Genomic DNA, 20,240 nt, shown 5'->3' on the forward strand with positions numbered 1-20,240 from the left:
CCATCCCTTCGAGCCCTCCCCCCCCCGAGCCAACCCGTTTTAAGCACCCTGAGCCACTCTTAGATTTGATTTTCTTTCATTAAAACAAAACCATTTCGACAAAACATTTTCCACAAGAATGTTGTATAATTCTTTACAATTTTTAGGTATCTCTGCAACATGTGACACACACTACTGAAAAAACATAAAATGAAAGAAGCAGGTGACATGGAATAACGTGTATAGGTATCGCACTGATTGCTACATAATATTTTAAACATCAATATAATTATAGCAGAACAAAACAACCAAAAGTGCTTTTGGCACGCATACCAACATTAAAAATGCATATGCAAAACATTTCCCACATTGTCCTCGCTCTCTGACCGCCAGTGCTGCAGAGTTAGTAACGTGTCCCTGCTTCAAATCCATCCCCCCAGCCTTTCCATCACTAACTAGCACCATAGTTTAGCAGACTCTTTAAAGTGTCAGATTAATAAAGTATTTAAAAGACACTATAGCAACAGATCATAAGAAATAATTTGCAGAGATAAAGGTCACAACCCCATGTTCTGGTCTTTTAAAGAATATTTTATGTGCCAGAATTAAATATTCCATTCCAGTTGTACAAGCAAACAAAGATATAACTTTTTTTAGCTTTCTTTTTTTCCAATTCCAACAATAAAAACAGTGTTGTACGGTTGTATGACATCTCTCTATAATGCGAGCTAACCTGAAATCCCGTAACCGTATTTAAATGCGACCTAATGAAATGCTTTATTTGTATCACTGACAGGATCTCCACGTTTCTAGGGCTTTGATCCACCTTCAGAGCTCAAGTCTACCACATTACAATATTTGATCGGATATTAATGTGCTATATGCACTTCGGGACAAACTCTGACCTTGCAATAGAAAGGAACAGGATCATTGTTCTCGAGAATTTTTTCCTGAAAGACAAGAAGAGATTGGAGAAATGTGATCTTTGCCCAGGCTTTTCCCTTTCTCTGAAAAATATCAGTACAGAAATTTGAACCAAGAAAGAAATTTCGTTTTCAAAATTCTGAATTGACCTTGACTGAGTCATTGAGGTCAAACACTATCAAAGGATCTGTCTTGCATTCTTTATTATCTGTATCAATGCCTTTGCACACGGCAGGGTCCTCACCAGGATGCTCGTCCTCCCCTGCCAAGGATAGGATATCCCCCTTTGAAGTTTCTGGAGAACACTGAAGTGTTACAACCTGTGGGTGGTCACTCGCTATCTTAGGCAATATTTAACTCTGCCAATCTCTCCTTCGATAAAGCATGGAAAGAAGAAGGGGAAACCATGCTATAGACCCAAGTCTTTTGCTCCTTCCTATACTTTAGGATGCAGGAAGTCTTGTAGCTGCAGTTTTTGAAAGCAGATACTGAGATAAAGGAAAGACATAGGGGTCACTTATGTGTGCACTACAAACATCAAACTTATGCAACGACAGCACAAATAGCCCCACAAAGTCTTATGGGATTTGTTAAGACAATAGGCCTGATTCAGAGTTTGGTGGACTGTCACAAACGTAAGTGATAGCCCGTCTGCCTTAATACAAGTGGATTATATCCTATGGTAATTGTAATAAAGCAGATGGGATATTTCATCTGCCAAACTCTAAAAGAGGTCCTTTGTTTTTAAAACAGATATCGGCCTTTTAAGGACCTTCCATTCAACTTGTAGATTATATGAATTATTTGAATTTTGAGCCACCTTGATTTCTCTCTCCGAGTTTGACACTGAGGCCACAAGTTGACAATATGTGGTGTAGGTGCAACCGTGCTCCCTGAATGCACACATCGAACCTTCCTCCATTTCTAGAGTTGGCGATGTCACCAGCAAACTTCACAAAGATGATTATGCTTGCAAATCTTTTAACAGGTTCCACATTTTTTGCTATATGTATGCTATGCCTGCTATCTGCATATCAAAACAACAGACAATCCAAAGAACTGTCCCCAGGTAAAGGCCGTCCTTAGGTAAAGAAAGATACTGGATTCAAAGTAGCTACTAGTGCTTTAACTTCCTGTGTCATGCAGCTTGGGTTGAAACGCAGAGCGAGCTACCCTTACTTTGTTCTTTCAGTATAGGACTGAGCCCCCTGTTTTTCAGTATGATGCAGAGTGTGGCCTTCAGGAGGATATGCCATTCATCTGACATTTTAACAAAGTGACAGAAGCAGCCGCCTCCCTTTGCACATTGTGCGATAACCCGCCCTTGCTTCCAACGCAAAAGCCTTTGAAATGATGACTGTTCATTCTTGCATAGACTATTTCAATGGTGACTTCAAGGTCTGAATAAAAAAACACAAGGACGCAAGGGGAGGCTCAACTCTTCTTTTGCTTAATCTGCTTAGACTGCATCAAACTTGGCTTACTATCAAGTCAGTCCACGCGAAGAGCAGAGTCAGAAACCTTGTCTTTTGTCCACACAGTGCCACCTATCCCAGCTATCTTTTGAAATTACTGACAAGGATTCAAAGTTGGCCACACATAATAGGCTTTCCCCGGACCCAGTCAATTAAACATGTTTTAGAGGAAGATCATTTTGCTTTGGAATTTCCTCTCTTTGGTCCTGGGTCTTGAGTTCATTGTGGCAAGTGAAAAAAGTGTTAATAACACATCTCTCACACCAGGGATGAGGACTAGTTCACACATAAACCGACTATGGGCCTGATTTAGATATTTGCAGAGGGGTTACTCCCTCACAACAGTGACGGATCTCCTGTCCAGTGGCGTAGCGTAGGGGGTGCAGGGGGGGGGGGGGGGGGGGCGCGGCCGGGGGCGCTCGCACTCGCGAGTGCTAAAATCCACAGGTTAGGGGGCGCAAATGACTTGCCTTGCCCCGGGTGCTGACAACCCACGCTACGCCACTGCTCCCGTCTGCCGAAATCTAAATCCCACAGATTATAACAGGATTTAGATTTCGGCAGACGGGATATCAGTCACCGTTGTGACTGAGTAAACCGTCCACCAATATCTAAATCAAGCCCTATATCTTTTGTGTGTGGTTCTCCACCCCTCTGTGCTGGCCCTCCACTGCGCTTTATGTTTTAGCTCTCTGGTACAGTTGAAAGGCTACACAAAATAAACAAATCCATCTACAATACAACGCATATGGTAGTTCAAAAAACAAATCCTCAATAATTAGACAAATGAAAAACATAGTGTTATCATTAACGTATATTACGTTACGTGTGGTGCAGTCCTCAAATGTTAAGTATACATTTCTCCTAAAATGTTAAGTACACATTTCTAACTACTAGTGCTCGTTAAAAAAAAACTATGTCACAAAAAGTAGGTAACAAAAACCCTATTAAAAGAACAGCATTAGAAATAAAGATGTTTCAATTTTGTTCCAAAAACAACGTAATTAGTAATGTAAATGAATTAAAATAAAATAGAAATAATTCTTTTCAAGTGTCTTCTTCGTACTGAATTTGCTGGAAGGCTTTGCAGTGCTTATATAGGCGACCTAGACAAATAACATGCGTCGTATGGTAGGGTGTATAAGAAAGGAGAAAAAGAGATGGTTAAACCTGAAACATAAAATATAACGGTCCTTTATGTCATGGAGGGGTAGGAGGCATGAAATGTATAGGCGAAAACTGACATGTTCTTGATTTTTAGCCAGAAAGAGGACCTTTTTTGTGCACAAGACCCTAGTGGGTGCATAGCAAGGCAGCGTTACAACGCGGGCATAGTGCCTGGTTTAACAGCAGGTCTGAGGTACCATGCAAACAACCTTGAGAAAAAAAAACTCTTTCCACTGGCAACCAACGCAGCTGGTCAGATACAGCACGGTAAAGATTATTCCGAAGCTGCATTTTTCACTTCCTGTGATCCATGCAGAACATTATTTGGTAAATTTAAGCAAGCAGTGGTTGCCTACCCAATCAGTGACATGACGAGAGCCAACAGCGTTTTGGGATCTATACTTGTGGTCGGGGGGAAAAGCCCCAAATAAGAGAAGCATGATTGAGCAACTGCAACACTTTGAGGAGTCGAAGACGGGTATGATTTTACAAAAACTCAGATTCTCTATAAGGCTTACTGGGGCTGGACATTCGCCTGTGAGGTAGGCCACCTGTCAAACAGCCATGCATTACTTATTCCTCTGTCTTCCTCCTCCCTAGTCCTAGGTCTGCCTCTTTTCTGTTATTTCCAGGAGGCTGGGTCCTATTCAGTCTCCACCTCCTGCTGAGATTTCCAAAAGGGGAAGCCTCCGACCAACATTATCTTTTTCCTGCCTAAGAGAAAAGCCATGGTGTCCTGCCCCAATATTCGTTTTAAGTAAAGGTGTCATGATCATACTGGGGTTTTTACAGCTGTTCTCTAGCCAGTGCAAGGATCTATGATTGAAGTTATTTCTTATTCGCAGAGAAAACCATGCATTAGCTTCCCTCTCCTACTTTCATTCTTCAGTAGTAATCTACTCCTATCTCTCTGGAACCCGAGGTAGTGTAGGTTGTCTTTTTAGTTTCTCTTTATTCACACTAATGGCTGCTGTAGAAGTACCATGGTCTGAGTCAGAGAGAGGTGCCCTTATAGAGTTTTTACTTTTAAAGATTCTTTATCCTGCCGGACAGCATAAGAGGATGACTGACAGCCGTACGAGGATATGGCCTGCCTGCCCGGAGGCCATTGCCTAATTCCATCACAGATACACGGGATCTTGAAGCTCCACATTTCTTTGCTGGCTTGGTCAGTGGGGATGTAGAGAGCACTTTTGGGTCCAGGCTTCAGGTATGGAAATCGTTGACTCCCTGAGTTGCTGACCATTATGGAAGGCAGAAAGCATTCATACAAGCAGCATCACTACAAGAACATCCCTGACTCTTCAGAAGGGGAGCCCTCCCAGATTCTCCCTTATGTCTCAGCCTGAAGGTATACTCCATGCCTTGACCAATAAGGCCCAGTTCGAGGAGGTCCTCCCCCTCACAAACTATCAAAATGGGAGGGGTTGTTTGAACCAGATGCTACATGTGTAACCGTGTATTCACTGTTTTATGTTGGTAAGAATACAAAATGAATGCAGTTATACCTGTGCAGTGGAAATAAAACAGACTGGGGCAGGGTTCTGATACATGAGGGGTGCTTCAGGCATGTCGACTAAACTTGATGTAGCTAATTCTTCACCCTTTGATGAAGATGCATATTTATTCTTTCAGTTTCAGTGCAAGGACCCTGAACAGGGAGTGGAAGGAAGATGAGGCATTTCTTTTCACATTGCCTTTTTCGCCAATATCCGTTCGCTTAGTAACAGGACTACATTCCATGGTAGTCTAGGCGGACTCCTGGATGGCAGTACGGCATTCTCAGGGCACTATCATTTGCTAAACATAAACATGTATGCAACTTATTGCAGGATTTTTAGGGGCTGTACTGTACAACAGTGAATGATGAAAAAACAGGTCAGGTTTCTTTCAGTTGTTTCCTTTGACTCTTGTCAGTGCAGTGGCTGCTGCCTCTGGCTCCTCCACGGGGTTGGGCCAACAACATGTTAAAATAAAGTACAGTTTCAATAACTTAAACATGGGCTTAACCGCCTGGTAGCTGTGAGACAGAGCAGATAGGCTTGCCTGAAGTAAATTTGTGACTTGTTTAGTGATAAGAAAAAAATCTAAATGATCCTAAACTAACAAAAACCCAATAGAAAAACTCAGAGATATAGCTTTTTAAACATTGAAGGCTAACTGCTCCAAGAAAAAGTAAAGTGCCAATCAGAAATCACTGTTCATGACTGACCACGACCTAGGTGCAATTTCAGGCAAACCACAATGCAGCACATGTCTGATTCCCACTTGTGGGTCGTCCAGGTTAAAGATTTCACCTTGTGACTTAGTCTCTGAAATGGAAGTTGAAATCCTCCAGCTGAGTAAACTTGCAGGCTGTATCCGACAAAGTCTTCACAAAGCCAGATACCTGTTGGATGAGGTTTCCATAAAGTTACTGGCTTTGGTGGGAAAAGATCAGAGGGGGAGAAATTAAAATGTTTAGCTTGCCAAAGTCCTTGTGTTGGGCAGATACTTTTTGCACAATTGCCCAGTGTTATGCTATTAATTGTGTTAGACCAATGACTTTGTGTTTAACCACTGCGCATATTAGTTGCGCAATGTTCACCAGTAGCACATTACATGTTGTATTCAGTTTAGCTGCCTATTGGCTTTAACATGGCATTAGACATTACATTTGGTATTTAGGTTAGCTGCCTATTGGCTTTAACATGGAGTTAGACATTGCAATTGAGACATTGCAGATGAGCTGTGTTTTTCCAAGGCATGATAGACCAAGCTGTGTTTTTCACACCAAACCCTAGCTGATTAAAGAGCGTAGATTTTGTGTTTACCTCTCAATCCAGTCTTGGAACGAGTGAATTCTGGAGAATTAGCCACTCTCCAAGTTTATTCGGTTCTCACACCGAGTTTGCTTTTAACGATGGCCCTGGGCAAAAGCGAGGGGGAGAAATATCCTGACTTCAGACAGGAACGGACGTCAGTTGCCTGTCTCCCGTTTGAGTAGAAAATCTCTTTCTCGCAGTTGAACCGGAGTCATCAACTTACAGGCCCCAGAAAGATGAAGCAGAGTGCTAGGCCCTGCAGTGATGCAATTTTGACTTTTATGCTTTGCTTTGAAGTTATGCTATAATATAATCACATGTATTTGCTGTGTACATTGCAACTAAGAAGTACTTTGATATATTTTGCTTTCATTGCTGCGACTACTTTTGAACATGTGCTTTCAACCTACTAATATCGTCTTTCAAGAACCTCATGGTGAAGTAATAACAACAACAAATGTCTTCTATAAACTAAGAAGTGCATTCCAGAGAAGTTTGGTCAGCTCGGTCATAAGATAAGAGAAGGAAAGCAAAACACCCAGTCAAGATTCCAACCTTCGGACTTAGTCTATTTTATGGAAACAAATCGTCCAGCGGTACAAGCCTGAAGCTGTTGACAATAAAGTCTGCTCAAAATTGGACTGTTTTGCTGTGAGATCCCGCTGACACTCTGGAAGTTTTGGAAGTCAAAAACTTTTTTAAGTCTGAAGTTTAGAGTCTTCCTGGAGCAGCTCTGCTTGGCGACTTCTACGGCTCCCAAAAAACAGGGACAGCGCTCCAGCAGAGGCCACCACCTGAGCCCAATTCAGGACCAGGTGTTACTGTTTAGCTAGGCACGTCAGGAAAAATGCCCCTTGATGTTTGTTGTGTCCCTGCAGCTACACAGGAGGTCAGCCAAATGTCACTTTAAATCCACTTCTCAATTTTGGGTAGAGGTGGGAGCAGATCGAGCCCTTCAGGTCTCTAAGTAGGTCACAGACAGCAAGACTGTTCTTCCTCAGCTCCAGCTGTGTACTGCTGAGTTGTGGATGAGGTGTCACTTTTGTAGGATTTAGTAGCCGGTGGGTAGGGGTGACTCCTAACTCCTGGATACTTATACCAGACCAATAAGAAAAAAGTTTCCAGGTGTAAAGCCTTCTACTTTTTCAGGACATCCGGATTGCCTTATGACAAACTATCCCACAGTTCACTATTTCAAGTAAAAATGAAGATAGCACAACCTTTCTTCCTTCCGAGGTCTTGGTTTGCCAGCTGGGGTGTGCTCACGGAAATGAGCGGTTTCCTCCTCCTCCTCAGCAACACCAAACTGATTCCAGCACCAGTTCCCCCCCTCCCAATATGCTGGTGCTAACCTGGCTACAGAGAGCTCAGGAAACAAAGTCTTCTTTTCCCCAGATCTCTCTTAACATAAAACTATAAATGGGAAGGTCTGAACCTGGTCCCTATCAAGTTTATGAGTTACCTGAGCCTTGCCGTAACTGCATTTCCTAATCTGATATCAGTCATATGCCTCACATATAGGTATTCCTGTCAAAAAGGTTTAAGAAATTGTCTCTGCTTTGGCAGCAGTTTCTACACCACATTAAGAGGAATCGCTGGTATGGCAATCTGCTAGCATGCTACTGCTTACCGGCATACTGGAGGATCAAACAGAGGAAATCTAACTTTTTAAAAGGCACTTTCTTAAATATTTATACAAATCTGACTTCGCTGTGGAACTGGAATAAACATTAAAACTATTGTCTGATTTAGGCTGGTAGTTTGTCCCAAATCAGAAATGGCAGTTATTTTTTTTATTCTGAACTTTGTTTTTTTCTCATAATAAAGCAACAGCAAAAACAGTTTTAGGGGGCTAGTCACTGCAGTTTAATCCTTACAAGTACCACTTTTGAATAAGAGGCATCTACCTTGTGGACTCCAAGGCGTACTTAGGGATGACTTACTTAATATTTTAAATGCAGGCTTCTTTCCTGTCAAAAAGGGTTATTTTGACAGGTTCACCTGCAGGTTTAAAAGCTTCAGACATCGGGCTATACAGTTAGGCTTGGGTCGGCTATTGGATAGCACAACATGTTCACAGGGGAATATAACTTTTCCATGCCATTGGTGTATTTCTCGCACCATATATATTATGGCCTTAATGGAAAATAAATGTTTTATGGTTCAGAGCACATACAGTGGTGACTGGACCGCAGCGCCCCATTATGCAAAGTTAAAGAAAGCAGCAGCATTAATCTACAAAAAAAAGGGGTGGCCATGGAAAAAGAGGGAAGTTTTCACAGTTTCAGAAAACTAAAGTTTCTCCTGAGATATTTCCCCTTCTATGTGGCCAATCTAGTTTCTGGTTAAGAAATCTGCAGAAGACCACAAGTTGATGGTTCCTATCAAACTTCAAGTGAGGGGCAAAGGATTTCACAGGTTCTTTGGTCTACCTTCTCTACCTTGGTCTACTTTCTCCAGTGAGGGGACCAGGACAGCCCTTTCGAGGCAGGGATGGTGGCATGAAGGTCTCTAAGCTCATTAATTTTTGCTTCAACCTACTTATACCTATCTCAACTTTGTTCCTCCAAAGGATGACCATGTCAGCCTAGTGGGGAGGGGACAGGGTTGACTAATGGAATTTATGGCATCTGGGTAGCCTCTATCAGAGAGTTGTTAAGGTCTTCAAAGTCTCCTCAAAAGTATCCAAGAATTGTTATCAAAGGCAGTGATTCAGTCCTGAGACAGAAAGTCGCCTCGGATGTTACTCCATCATGTCTGTGGATCAAAAACCCTTTAGGTGTTTAGATCTAAAGCAACTGAATTCCTTTCTTGAACACCAACTATTGAAAATGACTGCACTTCAATATATTTTGCCTCTAGTAACTCAATGAACCTTTTTGGTATCTCTGGAGTTCAGGGAAATATAAAACAAATAGATACAGCACTGCTTTCCCATTCCAATACATGCGGCCCATCCTGGTGGGGTCTAGTATATGAGGAACAAAATACAAAATGTGGGAAACTTGGGAGGGTATAAGTAATGGAAAAGATGACTAGGTTTTACAGTGAATAGTGAAGTAGGGAGGAGGGGGGCTGGAATTTCCAGGTCATTGCTATATGTCTGTGCGCTAAAACACTAACACAAGGTCTATGTGTTTCTTGGGGGTGACGGGGAGGCCGTAGTGTGGCCCTAACTGCCCTGTATACCAGGAAGTGATGAGGAGGGAACCCATATTAATCCAAAAGGGGCTGGAATTCTTTCAACTGACCATGTTCAAAGAGAGAACCCGATGTGTTGATGCCCACTGCTGTCCAATTGCGTGGCCCAGCCCAGTTGCCCCGGGGGTTGATGGTCTCTGGGGTTGACAGTGGCAGCTCTTGCGCATATGGAAGCCAGCAACATGTTAGCTGCAACACTCTGGCCCAGACATATTGAAGAGTGCTAAGATGGCAGCTCGCAGCTTCCAGAAGTCTGAGGTTAGCCAACTAGAACCTCTGCCTTCTGTCACCCTGCCTGAGACTGCCTTGGGTATCCAAGCAGGGACAGTAGCAAAGAACAGATCAGAATGGGAAAAGGTGACCACAAGCAAGCCAAGCTTTTCTTTGAGATGAAATTCTCCAGAACAGCAGGGACAGTAGCAAAAAATACAACAACCTGGGAAGGACAATCATCATAACCAGGGCCACCTGGCCCATACAAGACAGAAGTAAGGAATACTAGAGTGTGGCCTTTTGCCGTAGGGAAGTCAGTGTTGCCTGAATGTTACCCTCAATTAATTGATTTACAGTGCAATAGATGTGAACTCCCAGATAGCGAAAGGTATGTGGTTCCCACCTGATCTCTTCTCCTATCGCCAGTGGCCTGTCCCCTGAGACCGGAGGGTGCAAAAAATAAGCACTGGATTTGCTCCGATTTACAAAGAGCCTTGACACCCTGGTAAACTCAGCAAGTGCAGCGCAGGCTCCCACGTTACTGGAGTATTTACGCTGTCTCCCACCACCATAGTATTAAGATTTCAGTTTTTCCTGATGTTCCACTTAAATTATTTACAGTCATCCTATTCTCAACTGCTAGCAGGCAATTTATTAAGTTATCCAAACTATGTATGTTTCTGGCTTGAACCCCGACGAGTAACTGAGCATTGCTGATGAGCTCTAATTTAATGGAACTTTGCGAATGCCAATATCCCCCATATCATTACAGAAGACTTGATGGTTGACTATGTCAATGGCATCTGAAAGATTCAATATTTTCAGGGTCTTGATAGACCACCCCAGGTCTGGGAAGCCTCTGTGGTAGCATCTATATACATTACTCTGAAACATAACTGGGTATTGGACAGAACTCCCATCATTATATGCAAGCAACTCACATGGAAAAAACGTGTTTGATTAAAGCTGAAGAAACCCCAAATGAAAGCAGATTAAGATCTGATATGTTGAAGGCATAAACCAGCGCTAAAGGACGGAGATCCACATGTGAAGTGATCAAAGGTGTAATCTGGAATTAGAGTAGGGAAACCGAGATCTGGAGGGACTGAAGGTGTGATCCAGCAGTACATAAACGAAGACTGAGATCTAAAGTTGTAATCCAACATTACAGGAATTCAATCAACATTAGAGGATGAAGGAAAAGGTGTGGTGCGTTTGGCGGTGAAAAGGTTTGGACTTCTCACTAGACTTAGGGTGTACTCTAACACTGGCGGTAGGGAGGCTGAGATTTTAGGACTGTGAAGGAAAATTAAGATATTTTAGGATTGATGATGCAAAACTAAAAAGTGAAAAAAGCTGATGTGATCAAATGTATAAACTATACTAGAGGATGGGAGCTCAATACCTCATGAGCTTGAAGGTGCAAATCAATAGTCACAGGGAGGGAGATGAAGAATGTGACTGTATTTTATATCAGGGGGGCACTAGCTGAAGAGAATAGGTGACACCAAATCGAAGAGCTACGTGGAAGGGCTAAATGGTGTCGTTTTTGTTTTCAGAGATGTAATATCACATTAACTTCCAAACTCTAAAAAACAAACATTTTCAAATCACACCGACTTCGTCAGTATGAAACACTAAGGCAGGAGTGCAGGCAGCAACATTTAAATAATGACACATGCATGACTTAAAGCACTTTGACTAGAAATTGGCAATTGACTAATTATGCATAACAGGGCATTTTCTACCAACATATCAGTGAATATATCCGTTTAGAAAACTTAAAAATTAGCACAACAACATGTGCTCACAGTTGTCAAAAGCCATCTATCTCCAACCCAATTTAAGCCTATGGGTCGGTTTTTCCTTATTGATTAGGCTAGCTCAAGGACTGCAATTGCACTAACCTGTGTTGTCATTTTAGACACAGGCCCTCATTACAAGTTGGTCACTATCAGAGGTGATAACTTTCACATCCGATAAAAACCAGCACCGAGGTGTGGTGTATGTATCGGGAACAATAACGGCTCAACTAATCAGACACAAGAACTCACCTGAAGTAACTGGCCAGGTACACCAATCATGCAGGACGTGCTGCTCCATGCAATTTAAAAACAACAGATAATATATAAAGCATGTTATTACCTCATTCATATTTCCTCCGGTGTGCGACAGGTGCACCATTCTCCAGTCTCCAGTGGCTCTCTGGCCCCCGATGGGTCCCTGTCTGCACTCTCTGAGCTGCTCTCTGATCATGGAACCCTGCGGAGGTAAGACGCCAGATGGGAATGGGGAAGTCATAGGTACTTACCTGGCATCAGCATCTCCAAAGGGAGCATTCATCAGAGAGTGACGCTTGTGGGCCATGAGCTTTCAGGGCGCGGCGCAGAAGCACTGGCAACCAGGAGGCAATGCCAGCTTCCTCGCCGCCATTCTCTGCTCTGCACTGTCATCACTTTCTCAATGGGCGCAGTAGTATAGAGCAGAAGTAACTAAAAGTGTGTTTGGTCTCCAGTGAGACTGATGTGAATCAAAGCAGATGGGGCTTCGTAGAAAGATCAGCAAGCAGCTTGAGGTCACGACTAAGCCTGCAGAAAGAGGGGCCAGGGAAGCATCTGGAAGTGTTAGTGCAGCTCTGTTTTTGGTAAACTAAGACTTATATTGCACCTGGTAGCAGAGAAAGTGCAATGGTAAAACCAAAGACCAGTCAGCAACATTTCTAGGAATCGGCCCAAGCTCCAAAAACTCTGATCACAACACGTCATGAATACAATCAATCCAGCAGAAAAAACATAAAAGATCATCGATTTCGGGAAAAAGCCTACACAGAAAGCACCTATATCGTCTAACTAGTATTCGATTTGAAACATACAGTTCACACTAACAAAAAACCTAAGAAAAAAACCAGATACCCTGTAACTACAGCCACACCTAGTAGACAATAGTCTGTTCGTTAACAGGCAGTAATAAGCCACTTTAACATTCCTCAACTAACTGCCCAAGGGCATTTGAAACAAGAGGTCCTGCAATCTGAGTCAAGAAAATGACAAAAGTCACCTAATATCCAATGTTCAACAATTATATAAATATATCTCTCCAAAATGTTCACCAAGTACAGATGGGAATCTATGAAAATTTTCAAAAATCCTAGGCCTCACTGGCGTGTTACTTAAACTAAACAAAGTCTACAACTCCTGAGATGCACTGTTTGGAAATGAGATGTCCTGGCAACAAAGCCACCTGGTAGCTCACTAACTAGGGTGCACTCAGTGACTCAAACAGCTTGCAAAGGTGAGAACAAGAATACATGATAGTTGTGTTAGTGAGTGACCTAAAAGCATCTAACGTGCCCATCATTCTCTGCCCACCATGACCTCAGCACTGGCATCGGATATTGGAAAATAAAGAGAAGACAAAAAAAAGAGGTCTGCTTGAATGTCTATTATGCATCACAACTTCATTCCATAGGCTTTGGCAAAGGAGTTAAAAACTTCTAAACTTAGAGCTGAAGCTAGTATTTGTGAGCCATACTTCATGTTTCTAGGGGCAGACGAGCGCCTGCTAACTGGCGGCGGCCTAGCTCTACCACCCCTGAGCAAAACAATGTTTCAATTTCGGTGAAGACGATGGGAGGATCGCTACAGTAATCCTCCTCCGTGCCAATAAACCTAAGCCACAAGCAGACTACGAAGATTTTTGCCACTCTACATCAGGAAGAGAAAACCACCAACCCTTGATCCAAGCGGTTCATTATGAAATTCTTTGGTAAAACCTCCAGGGAATCAAGGTTAGTGGTGCTGAACTAAATGCAGGGCTGAATAGATGGTCACTTCCAATTGCACTTCGAATTAGGATTCCTCTAGGATAAAGTGCAAGTAGGCTACCTCTGGAAACTGGAACCAGGCCTTCTCTGCTGATGGCCACTCTGCGGCTGAATGTTAACGTAACCCCTCTCTACCTCTTTAGAGGTATGGACACAAATACCTCAAGTTCCCGTCAAGTTCTCAGATTGGCAATTTATGTTAATTTCTGGCAAAAAAGTGAAAGTGCATATCTTCCCTCTTTATCTAGGTGGAATCAGACTTCTCGTGCTTTCATATCTCGCCCTGTGTTTACTGATTATTTCATATTGGTTTGTATTTTGGGTGTGTGCACAGAGGTACCAATTATTAGAAATTGTTGGGCCTTACGGGTTGTTTTGTTGCTTATTTTATATGATTCTATTCTCTACTGTGCACACAACAATATTTTTTAAAGCTTATAAGGAATCTGAAAACCGTTGAATACATAAATATACTATAGTTTATTTATAAAAGCAGTCCAATTTTTCTTTTGTATTCAGGGCAGCTGGCCATCTTATGAATTTAAGTTTGTAACAATTTATTTATGTCTTATGTAATAGTTGTAATAGTTATTGCTTAGTTAATTTACAACATAGTCTGAAGTAGAGCACAGTGCTTGAACTATGTGATATTTATCCTGTTTATTAAAGAACGGTGATAGCTTAGAAGAGTAATGTTAGCATCCCTGTATTAGCCAATTTACAAATATCAGTGCCCATCTCTAAGTCAATTTGCAAAATGTGTGATCTTGTTCAATAACAAATAAAACTCTTTCGCTGATTAATCATTTCTTTGCTGAATTGAAACACTTGCCTAAACAGCCAGTAGGTTTAAGAGAAAAAATTAAAGTAGCCAGCCTGCTAAAACGCAAACAGCCTTCACTAGCGGTCGGTGGAGAGAAAGTGGATGACAGTACAGACTAGAGGGAAGTGGTGAGCAGCCCAGATCCACTCCTGGAAGTGTTGCCAGACCATGCTTCTGGAGCTCAGAGGCTGGATGGACTTCTGCGGCTCATGCGATGAAAGCATCTGTCCCGCCAGCAGCAATCACTGTAAAACACTAACCTTTGGAGAAGCACAACAAGTACAAGCATTAATCGAGGTAATAGTCGTTTTCACAAAAGTTATGCCTTCACCCCCGGTCGTATCAATCAACAAAAGTCAAACCACAGCCAAGCATTTCCACAGGGCCACACACTTTGTCAGCTTTGCTAAACAGCTCCTTTAAACAAGTCACATTTGCAGCAGCTTTAATGCGCCGTTGTTATGACAGCAACAGTTATGTTTCTAATACATGTTTTGGCAGACGCCACTTGGCTCAGTAAAGGCTGCCAAGGGATTCCATTAATGTTTTGAAATGTGGAAGTCTCAAAATTCTGAGGACCGCATGTTCAGTCCTCTGGTTTCCAAATTTCAGCTTTGGCCGTTGCTGGGCTTAAAATGTGCCGCGAGAACTGACATAGCGCAAGGAGGCACTCTTAAATGGGGTGGCTCTATGAGGCGTACAACACTGCAGGGGGTCCTATGTCACTGCAAGAGAGTTGACTCCACAAGTCATTGTCAGCATGGCCTCAAACAAGATATAAATTTGCAATTTAGCTTCATTACACGGACATTGATTGGATTTCAGGGGAATCTGGAAAAGGAACCCACCCTTGTGGACCAACACTTAGCAACTCTGCATGGCATGGCTCATAAATTATCCTGTTCAAAGGACTCCTCCTCTTTTATTCAAATTTCCCACCTGCCCTTCTTGTCGGCCTATATTGTCTAATACCATTCACAGATATTTCCTGTGGCCACAACTGAGCTAGATGTTCCAAAACACTTCTCTTTTACAACAAATTAATCAGTACAGTTTCACACAGCTAACGCTCTTGGCATTTTTAAAGAGACTAGCAGGATATTTTTAATTTATGTTTCCTAGAGAAAAAGTAAAAGACTAAGCTATCTTGTTTTTTGCCCAATATTGGGTATGGTTTCTGGTGTGTTTTGTTATTTTTCTTCATTTTATTCCAAATAAGAAATTGTATTTTCTCCCTCATAAAGCTAAATCCAAGTGTTATCTATCCAGTGATGGGAATTTAATTTTCCAGTTTTGTAGCACTGACATTAATGAACCGTGAAAGAGAAAGAGCTAACCCGAGCTCTGATTTTTGGATCAATTAAAGGGTTTTAGTTTTTTTTAGAAATGAGTTGTAAAATGAACCCGTATAGAAATTTAAGAACAAAATCACTAGCATTCATAATATATCACAGGGTGAAGTCAAATTACATACTTTTTAAGGAAAACCCCTATGCATTCTGTGTCACACAGTGGAAGGGCATTGCATATATCTGAGAATGTCTTTCGCTGTCCTTCTGTGTGATCACCTTGTCATGAGAGTGATCCTGCAAGCCCCACAGAATCACACAGCCAATCAAGGAACAGCATACACAGGCTAGCCGCCTCCCTCCAAATTTGTGACAGTTTGAAAGCCAAATGAGTGGCCCCTTGAAGACTACAAGGAAGCAAAAGTGACAGTCTAGAGACCAATCGGATACATTCGGAAATAAAGCAGAAGCACAGAGAAACAGTTGGTTATCCCAATCGTGTGGGCAACTTAATAAATGAGGTCAGAAGACCATTGATGGGTTGCTGGTCCACAACAACGTAACTCCTGCAATTGATTTCTTATGATGAGCAGAACGTTTCGATACACCCTTCTCCTCACAGATACTGAGACCAAGGTACAGTAAACAAAAAATATCTTTTACAGCATGACACCCCCACCCCGCCCCCCGCTCCACCATCACAAGCCACAAAGGACAAACTACCTCCAAGCATTGGCCCTACACTTGAAGCCCAGCATTCTACACATGAAGTCTTAAAGATCATATGCAATGTTACTTTTCTGTATCTTTTTCTTTTTTTTACCTCTTTTAACCTGTTTTCCGTCCCGTGATGCTTCTTATAATTGGTTTGAGTAAATCGCAGTGTTTTTACAGCGTCCAGATGCTCTTTGGGAGTAGAAAACACCTCTCTGTGCAGGTTAAATGTCATATAACCCTCTTCACACTAGGCACAAAGGACATGGAAATCAGTTTCAGGGGTGAAAAGAATTCCCAGAAACAACGATGTGATTCTTCGGCAGATGATGGTAAAAAGCATGGGCAGGGATGACCAGCATGACCAACACGATGAAACACAGTCAAGCCATTGCATATGATCTTTAATGACAAGCTAACACAATCTGACTCCCTACGTATTGCATATACTTGGGTTTGCAGCATAGTTGTGAATCACACATGTCTTAACTTACCAGATACCCATGGAATGCACTATCTCCTAGTTGCTTATTAAACCCACAGGACTTCCCACCAACAAAGCACTTTCAAGGTGAAAATCCATGACTGTAAGTGGCACTGGTTATGTAGGACGGCACTTGTTAAAATAAAGGAGGAGGAGGGTGGCTTCATGAATTCATATCAGCCATTAGTAGTTATTGTGGTCCAATTTCTTGTCCATCATTTGTTTTACTCAGTGTCCCTACAGACATCACTAACCATGTGCAAACCTGTGCTGGTCCTCCTCCACGACAAACAGTCCTGTCCCTTCTGAACGAACTCTAAGCAACCAATAACCCCAGCTCGGTTTCAGCCTTGTTGGGACTCATCAGTGTTTTGTAGTAAAGGAAAATAGAGGGCAGAAAACGAGTATTCAAATAAGCAGAATATACAACAAAGTTGAAAAGCCTAGTTTAAAAAGAGACTGGTTAGGGTTCAGGTAAGGGATGCGGTTGAGTTTGAGGTTTACAGCTAGAGTAAGGTATGGAGTGAGGGGTGATGCAAGGGAAGGTGTACTGTTCAGGGCAGTAGTTCTTAACCTGGGGATCTGGAAGCCTACTCAGTGGGCCATTGACTGCTCAGAAAAATAAATATGAACAGATAAATTGTCTATAAATGAAGATGCAAAATGTACAACAGAAAATGTTAACCCGTTTGGTAAATGTGAAACATTCTGAAATTAGAGACTAAAAATTAACATAGTATCCTCAGACTGATTCGTGGGAGCAGTGCAAGTGCATCAAACAGAATATAGCATGGATGATGAGTGACCGCAATTGAATTTAGAGAAGCTCCACCTTCCTATTAAAATCAAAATATTTTATCATTTGTGTATTTGTCTGATGCAGGTTTGTTTTTTGTGTAATGTTTTGCAGTTCACATCATCGAAATGCTTAGGCTGTGGCTCCCATTTTCCATTAATGGCTCAGAGGGGGTGCTGGTGGTCCAGTAATGATTAATTGGGGGGTCCACAGAAGTTAAAAGGTTAAAAACCACTGCGCTAGGGTAGGAATTGGGCTTAAGAATGGTGCAAAAGTTAGAGAAGAGTTAAGGGACTGAGTTAGGTTAACTTTAGGGAGTTTGTCAGGGAGAGAGGAAGGGAAGGTTTTAGCTAAGAACAGAGTAAGGTTAGTGTTATGACTGGACTACTGCTTCAATGTGATGGGTGAATAATGACTGATGCTGTATTACAACATGAAAATTGAATTACATAATCACTGTATTCAATGCTATATAGTGCTGTAAATTTCAATAAAGATGGCTTAAAAGAATGAAAAAAGGACTGGAGTGCTGGGGTGAGGATTACAATTGCTGTGAGGAAGGATGCTATTGTTAGGTTTAGGGGGTTAAAGCAATGGACAGTATAAGAGATTGTCTAAGTAAAAGTACTACAGAAGAGGGGCAGGAAGCTATTCCCATAACAAGCCATAGACAGCACGGTGAAAAGGGGGAATGTTAGGTTTATGGTAGGCGTAACAGTTAGGTTAAGAGTTAATTCATGCCTGTGTGCAGTTTATAAATGTTGTGGCAAAAATTTAACTTTTACCATTTTTTATCTCTACTTGTTTAAGTCTACTTTCTTGCATTCTGTTTCTTTGCATACAATGCAATCAGTGTGGTGCAGCTTTAATCTATGTGGCTGTCCTGATAGTTCCTAATACTCTCAAAGGAAAAACAAGAAGGTATAAGCTGAGGACTGTATTAATTCCAGCCAGGGTTGACTTGTAAGACCAGGCTACACAGAAGATCATTATGTTTACTAATACTGTGGTTCCCAACCTTTTGACTTCTGTGGACCCCAACTTTATGATTACTGGAATCTGGGGACCCCCACTGAATCATTATTGGAGTCCGGGGACCCCCCACTAAGTCATTACTGAAAGCTGGGGACCTAATCTGTTAATATTCTTTACATTTCTAAGCAGTCTGAGGAGGCTTCGCGGACCCCCAGGGGTCCCCGGACCACAGTGGGAACCACTGTACTAATATACTACCACTTCAATCTGTTTTCACACCTATCATATTTCCACGAAGAGACAAGATTCTGCCTGGTCTTGATGGTGGTTACAATTCTCATAAAAACTAGCATTTTTTGTTAAATTTGACCACTGTCCGTTACCTGAAATTTCGCCTCAATGCAGTTTTTCGTTTTTGGTCTAGTAACAGGTGCAAAGCATGACCTGTGCTTGCAATGCGTAACAGTTAACAGTACACTACATCCATTCTCTTGTACCGGGGTGCCCTGCCTTCTCTGCTGAGGCCTCAAACAAGTCAGTATCTTTTCAGATGCTATATAAAATCGTTAGGGGTTGGTGTCACAAGGGAGGAGACACAAACCAAGAGATTTAGGGCGTGATTTAGATCTTGGCAGAGGGGGACTACTCAGTCACAAACATGACGGATACACCGTCTGCCGTATTACGATCCCATTATATCCTATGGAGATCGTAATACAGCGAACAGCATATCCGTCACTATTCTGACGGAGTACTTCATCCGCCAAGATCTAAGTCAAGCTTGCAGTCAAGACTTCATCCAAGCAGTTTTTAGACCTTATGGCTCACTCTTTTTTCATGTTCTACAAATCCAAATACTTCAACATTTGTGAAGGTTACTGTGAGTGTCTCGATATTGATTTTATTTCTTCGTACTACAAATTACAGTATGAACATAAGTCAGCAAACTGGCCAGGTGTTTTAATACATCCTGCTTACAGCAACCTTTTATGACAAACATAGCCAGCTTCAGGGTCTAGTTGCTATGCCCTAAAATGTTAGCTGTTGTTCACATGAAGCAGCTGCAGAGATTTTAGGAGAGCTAAATGCACCTTGACGGCTTCTCTATACCTGTGGACACCATTCCTAAACCAAAGGAAACCATCATGATTTCCACCATAATGCTTACAACATGGCAGCTCTTTCTCTTCCGCCTTCTCCAGATAACGTAAATGGAAGCATGTTAAGGGGTTTATTCATCAGACAACACTGATATCACTAGGATTCTCACTTCTACAAGACGGTAAAAAGGGGACAGGGTGATGGAATCTATCCCAGACCACCTTCAAAACCCCTCTTTTTTCAGGGAGAGAACACAAAAGTTGGCTTTTTGTGTATGCTTTTGATTATTCCTATAGTTTCTTCCTATTTTCTTGGTTAATGGAGCACAAAATACATGTAACTTTAAAAGAAACTCTGGGTTATAATATGCATGAGTTTCTAATATGCCAAGCCTTTTGCATTGGCTGGAACCTCCCCATAGAGTCGGACTAGGACTGCAAATAGGTCCAGGCACCATATTAAAAGTGGCCCC

The 20,240-nt window shown here is 42.0% G+C and overlaps 1 protein-coding gene across 14 annotated transcripts in view; it reads right to left on the reverse strand.

The window, feature by feature from the left end:
* Positions 1-20,240, reverse strand: part of GPHN (gephyrin) — a 1,323,901-nt gene that overhangs the window by 401,352 nt on the left and 902,309 nt on the right. For 6 of the 14 annotated variants that reach the window (XM_069208891.1, XM_069208889.1, XM_069208886.1 and 3 more), the window contains one exon: positions 11,909-12,025. The exons of 3 other annotated variants lie outside the window; for them this stretch is intronic. In XM_069208891.1, coding sequence (XP_069064992.1) covers positions 11,909-12,025 — 117 coding nt within the window. Of the gene's footprint in view, positions 1-884; positions 930-11,908; positions 12,026-20,240 lie in introns of all 14 variants that reach the window. 5 more of the 14 variants (XM_069208894.1, XM_069208887.1, XM_069208885.1 and 2 more) reach the window with 1 other exon arrangement.

This window comes from Pleurodeles waltl, chromosome 9 (assembly GCF_031143425.1).
Source record: "Pleurodeles waltl isolate 20211129_DDA chromosome 9, aPleWal1.hap1.20221129, whole genome shotgun sequence".
Taxonomy (NCBI): domain Eukaryota; kingdom Metazoa; phylum Chordata; class Amphibia; order Caudata; family Salamandridae; genus Pleurodeles; species Pleurodeles waltl.